General features: G+C 37.6%; 1 protein-coding gene across 2 annotated transcripts in view; it reads left to right on the top strand.

Moving 5' to 3' along the window:
• LOC103520206 (transmembrane protein 165-like) overlaps positions 1 to 9475 on the top strand; it is a 27837-nt gene that overhangs the window by 7604 nt on the left and 10758 nt on the right. Inside the window, exons 1-3 of one of the 2 annotated variants that reach the window (XM_026831421.1) lie at positions 5558 to 5713; positions 7955 to 8140; positions 8659 to 8844. In XM_026831421.1, coding sequence (XP_026687222.1) covers positions 5603 to 5713; positions 7955 to 8140; positions 8659 to 8844 — 483 coding nt within the window. In that variant the 5' untranslated portion in view covers positions 5558 to 5602. Of the gene's footprint in view, positions 1 to 5557; positions 5714 to 7954; positions 8144 to 8658; positions 8845 to 9475 lie in introns of those variants that run through there. The other variant, XM_026831422.1, reaches the window with a different exon arrangement.

The raw sequence follows: 9475 nt of genomic DNA, 5'->3' as shown, positions 1-9475 counted from the left end.
TAGTAATAAAAAATCTGGTGTGAACATCACACGACTTTCCTCATCCTATTGAATGATGCTTATTTTGGGTGTTCTTGATCTTATAGCCAAACTTTTACAATATCTCTAACCGTTTAGTCGGTATAGCTGAAAACCGCCAAAAAACGGTCAAAAACCGCCAAAAAGCGGTCAAAATACCGCCAACCGCAGCACCTATCTCAACCAAACGTTTTGAGTTGCATCCTTGTCACATTTGTAAACTCCATACCAAATTTCAAGTCTCTAGCTCATACCGTTCCCGATATTTTGTTAAATTACACCGAAAACCGCCAAAAAGCGGTAAAATGCTGCCAACCGTTGCACCGGTCTTAACCAAAAGTTTCGTGTCGCATCCTTGTCACATTTGACATTTACATACCAAATTTCAAGTCTCTAGCTCTTACCGTTCTCGAGATATTTTGTTTACAGACAGACAGACAGACACACGGACCAATGGCTGAAACTTTGGATTTAGGCTCTAGGGACCTTAAAACGTGTTTTGGCACTAAAAACTGACCATCGAAAATTTGACCCGATTACATTACTTTCCTTCCTATAGGATAAGGAAAGTAAAAAATTCGCTATCTGAGAGCTGAGACCAAAATAAATCCTGTAGGATAAGTATGGTGTTGTAGATTATAGCCTATGTAAGTACATACTGAATATTGAGCGAATTAAAATAATATAAGCAAGTACATCACAGAGACAAAACTTGGAATGTGTAATGTAAAACAACACCCTCCCTTTTCTGAATGAGCCTTTGAAGTTTGAATTATTTGACTTGCATGCCACAAAAGTAATAAAAGTAAGTACTCCAATCTAATCTTTCAATAATTTGTACCTACCTACCTACTTAAAAAAAAAAAAAAAAAAAAAAAAAAAAAAAAAAAAAAAAAATTTGTGGAACGTAAGTTTCACATTGCACGAAATGTGTCCACTGCATCTTATGGTCAATTTTTAGAAATACCTTTCAAGCCTTTGCATTTGCAAAATTCTCAAAGGGAGTAGATGAGGAAGGTGCATTTGTCCACAAAATGGAAAATTAAGTAGGTAGGTAGGAATAGTCACTTTTAACAACTTAGGTCATCTCATGACAGGGGTTTTCACCCACCATTTGGCAATAAGCTACCTGACCTGAGTGGAGCTGGGAACCCAGCTGAGCAGTATGTAAATCATCAGATATGGTCACCATCCAGGTACTAACCATCAGCAAAATTGCTTAACTTCAGTGATCCTTAGGGAACTGGTGCATTCAACGTACTGGTATGAAAATTCAAGTCTGATGCAACCATACCTGTCAGCAGTTTGACCAACTTTCTAGTGATGGGAACTTGGGTCTTTTGTTGTGAGGGCAACATCACGTTTATAGAAAAAGGGCCGATCCCTACTTGGGCTCTTCTGGAGTTAAACGCTTCAATTGATGCCTTATTCAAAGTACCCTCCCAAGTAAATGGGAAGTATTGTGTCTCTTCTCGCCCATCTAATGAGAGGCATACTACAGGATGGGCATATGCTACGACACAGGCCACATGCGTCTAATGTAGCAGTTGTTTCATTGCTACGAAATAAAAACGGCGGTGGACCACTCATCTTTTTTTTTTTAATACTTGATCTGAGCAGTTATCAGTATCTGCCACGAGGTGATTAGATAGATAGGTAGGTAGCTATTTCAAACAAGTACCTACCTACTTATGTAGGTACATCACAAAAATCTGGTGTGAACATCACACGACTTTCCTTATCCTATTGAATGATGCTTATTTGAGTGTTCTTTTACCCTAACTTTTACAATATCAAAAACGGTCGAAATCCGCCCAAAAGCGGTAAAAATACCGCCAACCGCAACACCTATCTCAACCAAACGTTTTGTGTTGCATCCTTGTCACATTTGTGAATTACATACCAAATTTTAAGTCTCTAGCTCATACCGTTCCCGAGATATTGTTAAATTACACCATTTAGTCGGTATAGCTGAGAACCGCCAAAAACGGTCGAAATCTGCCCAAAAGCGGTAATAATACCGCCAACCGCAACACCTATCTCAACCAAACGTGTTGCATCCTTGTCACATTTGTGAATTACATACCAAATTTTAAGTCTCTAGCTCATACCGTTCCCGAGATATTGTTAAATTACACCGAAAACCACCAAAAAGCGGTAAAATGCCGCCAATAGGCATTTGATTGGTCAATTTTGACTTGAGACTGATCTAAGAACGATCATTCTTGTTCATAAATACGAGTGTTAGGTATCTTCCCGAAATCGAAGAGAGAAGAAAGACAGAAGAGGAAAAAGCCAGTCCTTCCGAAAACGAACCTTATCTGTTTAGGATAAAATTAGAACCGGGCGTGAATTGAACCCGCGACCTAGCGCTTACAAAGCAGACGCTCTACCCTCCATTTAACTATAACTAGCCTGGAATTTGTCAGGATTGAAGTACCTAAGGGTTACGTGTACCTTAGAATTTCGCAATGCTTTTGTATCTATACTTAGCAGAAGAGGTTGTCTTTTGCTAATAAGTAGGTAGGTATAAAAAAAAGAACTATAAAAAAATGAAATACTTACTTTTTTGAGAACAAAATAATATGTTATAATTGGCCATAAAAAGATAATTATCGCAGCCTGATAATCCTAATTGGACACACAATACTTCGGGACAAAGAACTTTTTTTATGTCCTTTCTAAAAAAAAGCAATACCTATTCGACTTTCTGGCTCTTTTGTACAAATTGAACAAATAATGTTAAAGGAAAAAACATAAAAGCGGTTGTATTAATGTTTACCTACCTAATTATCGCAGCCTGATAATCCTAATTGGACACACAATACTTCGGGACAAAGAACTTTTTTTATGTCCTTTCTAAAAAAAAGCAATATTCGACTTTCTGGCTCTATTGTACAAATTGAACAAATAATGTTGAAGGAAAACATAAAAGCGGTTGTATTAATGTTTACCTACCTATAATTATTAGGATGTTCCCGTAATACCTACGCGAGTTTCAATGGCAATCACTGATGTGTTAGTAGAGAACCATTATTTTTAGAAAAAAAGGCATAATAAGAAAAAGGAAAATTCCGTTGGTCCTCATTTTTCCTGCTCTATGACTTTGAAACACCACCCAAGTAAGCGCAACTGATCTATTATTAGGATGTTCCTGTACCTACGCCAGTTTCAATGGCAATCACTGATGTGTTAGTAGAGAACCATTATTTTTAGAAAAAAAGGCATAATATATTTAGTGGTGAGAACCAAAATTTTCTCGGAACCAAAGGCAAATATGGCTTTGACTACATACTATATACATATTATTATAAACTCAAAGGAAAATCAATTTTCAGGCGGCCATTCCAATTCTTCTATATTTTACATAACTACAGGTAATACATAGTAAACTTCCCTATTCATCAGGGCAGGTACCTATAGGGGGTACCAATTCACGTGTGACATTTTTTGACCGGGGACTAATTCACTTGTGACATTTTTTGACCGGGAACCAATAAAATACACATGTGACCTTTTTTGACCGGGAATTTAGAGAATCGACGACGTAGAAACAAAACCATGCGTCCTGACCATTAGCTATAGGTACTTACATCATAGCAATAAACGGATACACAATCGTAGGTACTTCATTGTTTTCAAGTTGTAAAGTCTCGGAACCAAAGGCAAATATGGCTTTGACTACATACTATATATTATTATAAACTCAAAGGAAAATCAATTTTCAGGCGGCCATTCTCCAATTCTTTTATATTTTACATAACTACAGGTAACTGACATTTTGTCAGGGTGGGTTGGTCCATTAGCTATAGGTACTTACCAGTAGCGGTTTCTCTGTAGGTTCAATGGTTCATTGAACCCCCAAGGAAAAAATCAAAAGAACGAAATTTAATAGTATTATATATACCCTTATTAAGTTAAAAATGTTCCCAGACAATGTACCAAGTTACTTCCAAAGAAAAAGAAAAAAAAAATCTGGTGTGAACATCACACGACTTTTCTATTACATTAAACTTAACTGTAAGTCGGACAGTTCTAAAAGTTTCACCATTAGATTCGGCGTGAAAAATCCCATGGGATCAACTATTCACATGCTTACTTGTTAATGGTTCACAAATAAAAGGGAAATTTGTTGACACCTCTAAAAGTTGCACCATTCGATTCCGCGTGAAAAATCACATGGGATTGACTATTTACTTGCTTATTTGGTAACGGTTCACGAATAAAAAGGGAAATTTGTTGACACAGGGGAGTATCGAACCCGCAACTTCTATACTGTAAGTCAGAGAGTGCTAAAAGTAGCACCATTCGATTCCGCGTGAAAAATCACATGGGATTAACTATTCACTCTTAACTTGTTTAAATTTGTCATGCTTTCATCAGTTTGCTCTTCCACTTTGCTAAACCTTTATAAACGAGAAATGTAATTTTGTATTAAACCGCCTTAAACTATCAAAGGAAAAAAAAAAAAAAAAAAAAAAAAAAAAAAATGAAATAGGTGGTGTAGATTTGGCCCAAATGATACATAGGTTAAAAATAATAATAAAAATAAATAAGTGAATAAAAAAATAGGTATCAAAATAATGCCCACTGAGTCACTTTTTTTACCAGCTGGCTAAAATTACTTTTACAACTTCACTCAAACTGACAACCTTATCCAAAGTCCAATGTGCTAAGCACTGCTCCATACAGGTTGATCTACATAGGTAGGGATGTAATTATGTGACACAGAAATAAAAATGTTATTTTTAATACATCCAGACCTCCAGCACTTTGTCACTACGCAGGAGAAAATATTACCACCAAGTAGCAAAATAATGATTCTCAATATGCAGGTTGGTAGGTAGGTAGGTAGGTAAGTGCTTAATTTTATTATAAAATAAACTGTAAATTTCACACAACTGTAAGAAAATGTTTGTCAATAAAATGATTCAAGTAGGTAGCTAGGTAGGTTTCTTCTTATTCCTTCTTCAATATTTTTTTTTGCAAAGTTTCATCAATTCCCTCTGAAATTGAACTATAGGAGGCATAATCTGGAATGACAATCATAGATGATGTGTTGATAACAACAGAAGTGGAACAGAAAATTGTCCCAGACAAAAACAGTTGACTGGGGTGTCTAATTAATTGCGCCTTTGTGTGAAAGTAGGTAATTCAAAAGTCCATCTAAGTACCATTTTGTTCAGGTTTTGCAAGTCATTAGGTTGTCAATGCAGAATTGTTTTTACTGACTTAACAGACATAAATAAGTACCTACCTGAGTACCTGCTTAGTTACCAGTATGTTTTAAAATAAAGGCACAAGTTAAAATACCTACCTAGTGTGCTGTAGAAAACAATATAATAAATAATAAGTTGGTCCCTACAAATTGTACCCTGAATAAAATTACAACCTTTTTCGCCCCTCTCCTAAAAGACATAGCTACCTACTACCTGTGTCTAGAATGGTGTAAAGCCAACCCATAAATAGATTACTTAATGATAAACTCATTCCTAAGTGGAGTCTAATATATTTAAGTAATTCAAGTTTAGTGGAAGTTCAAGTTTTAGGCTTAGTCAAAGTTTAACCTAAGGTATTTCGAAAGATGAATTCGTTCACTATGAGTGATGGTAATGGAGTAAGCAACATTACCAGCTTGAGTTTCTGGGACTCGATGATACAATATATGCAGCATGTGGATTGGCTACACACTGAAGTAAGTTCTCAGGACCTACCTACCTAGTTCCCAGAGAAAATGCTCACTTAGATAGGTACTATACTTAAGTAAGTACTTAGGTACTTCCAAGTAGGGAAAGACAAGGTTAAAGCGTCTAATTGAAAAAAAAAAGCCAAGAAAAAGTTCAATTTTACTCTCTCGATTTACTTGTAAGTAACTACTCAATTGTCCTTACAGCCTGAAAAAAAAAAAAAAACTCCCCCATTTTCCTTTAAATAACCTCCCCAATTTCCCTTACCCAAAAAAAAAAAAAAAAAAAAAAAACGGCGGAGAATCGAACCCGGGACCTGTGGTATTCATACCACTCGGCCACGGAGGTTGTTCAGAAAGAGATTTTTTTTTTTTTTGTATTTTTTCGGTTGGAAATTAATATCTAAATATAAACTAAACAGGTCGATAGCCCCCATATATTTTGTATAGCAGCTTGGGCAGGGGAAAAATACTGGTCACAATAGATCTACAGAGGTCGCAGTGTTAATTGCATACTCTCTTGGGAGAGGAGCAACCAGTCCCATAATAGAATAGAATTATACCTATTCTTATCTAAGTGAAACCACGTGAGGGCAACATCACGTTTATAGAAAAAGGGCCGATCCCTACTTGGGCTCTTCTGCAGTTAAACGCTTCAATTGATACCTCATTTAAAGTACCCACCCAAGTAAATGGGAAGTATTGTGTCTCTTCTCGCCCATCCAGGTGTAAAGCCAACCCATAAATAGATTACTTAATGATAAACTCATTCCTAAGTGGAGTCTAATATATTTAAGTAATTCAAGTTTAGTGAAAGTTCAAGTTTTAGGCTTATTTCGAAAGATGAATTCGTTCACTATGAGTGATGGCTCAACTGCACAGTCTTTGTTCTATTTATCTTGAGACCCTTTTCTTCCAATGCAATTCTCCAGCTTTCCAGTTCCCTTTCAATGTCAGCAGCACTTTCTCCACACAACACCACATCGTCAGCAAACATGACTTTATCAAAATAGACCTTTACCTCAATTGCAACAATGTAAGGATTTCCTGTAATCTGATTGGTTCCTTCATTTTGGGTTGATGACTCATTGCTGCCACATTGATCTGGATGAACTATAGATTCGTATAAGCTTAACCCAAAATTTAGGACTGTTTACCCCTACACCTAAACCTCGGCGTAAGTTTTTTGTGTACGGAGTCCTTCAAACTAGCATTGCGTTTCTGCGCAATGTTTCTGCGCAATTAATGTGTTTGTGCGCATGCGCATTCCTTGAACTCTGACTTCACAACTCTTTGAACATTTTCATTCGTACGGCAAATAAAAATTGTATTTTTGACCTTTTCAAGGTACTTATTCGAAGTTTTGACTTCATATTTGGATTTTCCATAACTTTTTACGCAGGAATCGACACTTTAAAATGATGATTTTTACCCACATGCAACAGTTTCATTGTATAATAACAATCCATCCTATCATCCTATGCCACATTTTCGACTGGGCTATTTCACAGTCTAATATCCCCTTTACAATCAGTGGTAGAACCCAAGCGCTCAAGGCATAAGGCGGATCGTCCTTTGGACTGCCAAGAACATAAGTTCGTCGGTAAAGGAATAATCAACGTCGGTAAAGGTAAAGGTAGAACCTAAGTATTCTTCATATTTGGATTTTCCATAACTTTTTACGCAGGAATCGACACTTTAAAATGATGATTTTTACCCACATGCAACAGTTTCATTGTATGATAACAATCCATCCTATGCCACATTTACGACTGGGCTATTTCACAGTCTAATTCCCCTTTACAATCAGTGGTAGAACCCAAACACTTTGTTCAGATCGACTCCATCTAGGTTTATTGTGTCTCCATTCTCCATTCCAAAGTTCAACTGCACAGTCTTTGTTCTATTTATCTTGAGACCCTTTTCTTCCAATGCAATTCTCCAGCTTTCCAGTTCCCTTTCAATGTCAGCTGCTCTTTCTCCACACAACACCACATCGTCAGCAAACATGACTTTATTGTCTCCATTCTCCATTCCAAAGTTCAACTGCACAGTCTTTGTTCTATTTATCTTGAGACCCTTTTCTTCCAATGCAATTCTCCAGCTTCCCAGTTCCCTTTCAATGCCAGCTGCTCTTTCTCCACACAACACCACATCGTCAGCAAACAACATGACTTTATCCTCCAGGCATTTCCTCTTTAGCATTTCCCATTGAAGATTGACAATGTATCCTCTGTTTCTCTGTTGCAGCATCATTCATCCACGGAGTCCCCTCGTGGTGACCTGGGTTTCATTCATGCATTCGTTGCGGCCCTGTCCGTCATTGTTGTCTCCGAACTGGGAGACAAAACCTTCTTCATTGCCGCCATCATGGCCATGCGACACCCCAGGGTGACCGTGTTCATAGGCGCCATTGCCGCCCTGGCATTGATGACGGTAAGTTAATCTAGGTGCTCTGATGTACGTACCTTTTCTAGACACAGACTAAAAGAAAGGGAAGCAAACTTCCCCAGAAAGGTGTAAACCCATAGCCTTAGTTGCTTATGCCGTCCACTCACGCACTGACTCTTAGACGGTCTGAGGGTGAGTGGCGGTCATAAGACGGTCTGACAGACTGCGGTCCACAGACCTAACGTGTGTGGCGGAAAAAGCTCAAGACCTAGGTCTGTTGACAGTCTGAGCGTAACCTTAACTGCAGGGATAAAGGGACATTACAGCCCTATTCCAGCAGGATTAACAAGGTTCATTCTGTGACGAAAATATAATATAAGAAATTCTTTAATAATATATAATATAATATAAGAAATAATAAATATAATATATTTCTTTTATTATATTTATTATTTATATAATATAATATAAGAATATAATATAAGAAATTCTTTCATCATGAAATGTTACTTGACAAAGTATACGTACAATGTACATTTTATACTTATTCCCCGCAAGTACTCGTATTATCCGGAGCGTTTGACATGGCAGCCAACATCATCCCCAGGATATGGACCTACTACATATCCACAGTACTGTTCATTATATTCGGACTCAAGATGCTGAGGGAAGGATACAAGATGAGCCCGAACGAAGGCCAGGAAGAACTGGAGGAGGTGCAATCCGACCTGAGAAAACGAGATGACGAGGTAAGACAATAGAATAGATTGAAAGTAAATAGAATAGAAAAAAAGTAAACAGAATAGAAAGTAATAGAATGAAAGGGTGGAAAGGGAATAGAATAGAATTTGAATAGAATGGAATGAAGTGGAATAGAATAGAATAAAATGAAATCTTCTAGAGTGGTAAGCGAATAGAAAAGAATAGAATACCTTGCACTCCCCTAGAATAGAATACCTTTATAAAACTATAAAGGTCAGTCAGCCAGCCAGTCAGAACGTGTGTAGCGGTGGTCTGTCATACCATCTGAGGGTTGCGGGTCACCCTTTGCCGTTTAACGTTAAGGGGAATACCTACGCGAGGAAAGGACGAATTAAGGACAGTCAATATTATCAGCGGATGAAAGGAATAGATGCTTATTTTGTTGATTGTGATTTCCCACAACGTTGACTATGTGGGTGAAGTACGGCCAGCGCCGTGTGCCATAGGGCAGGGACTAAAAAAGGAATAGATTTATTTTGTGATGTGATTTCCACACAGTTACTGTGGTGGGAATACGCCGTGGAGTGCGAGTCTGACAGCACTCTCTGTCGTCTGGCGCCAAAAATAGTTTGTCCGCCTTTCACACACCGCTTTTTTTCTGAAGGCTGGCATCCAGAG

This window comes from Diaphorina citri, unplaced genomic scaffold (assembly GCF_000475195.1).
Source record: "Diaphorina citri unplaced genomic scaffold, Diaci psyllid genome assembly version 1.1 scaffold3323, whole genome shotgun sequence".
NCBI lineage: Eukaryota > Metazoa > Arthropoda > Insecta > Hemiptera > Psyllidae > Diaphorina > Diaphorina citri.
The sequence above is the reverse complement of the archived record's forward strand: the minus strand, read 5'-3'. Positions and strand labels throughout refer to the sequence as shown.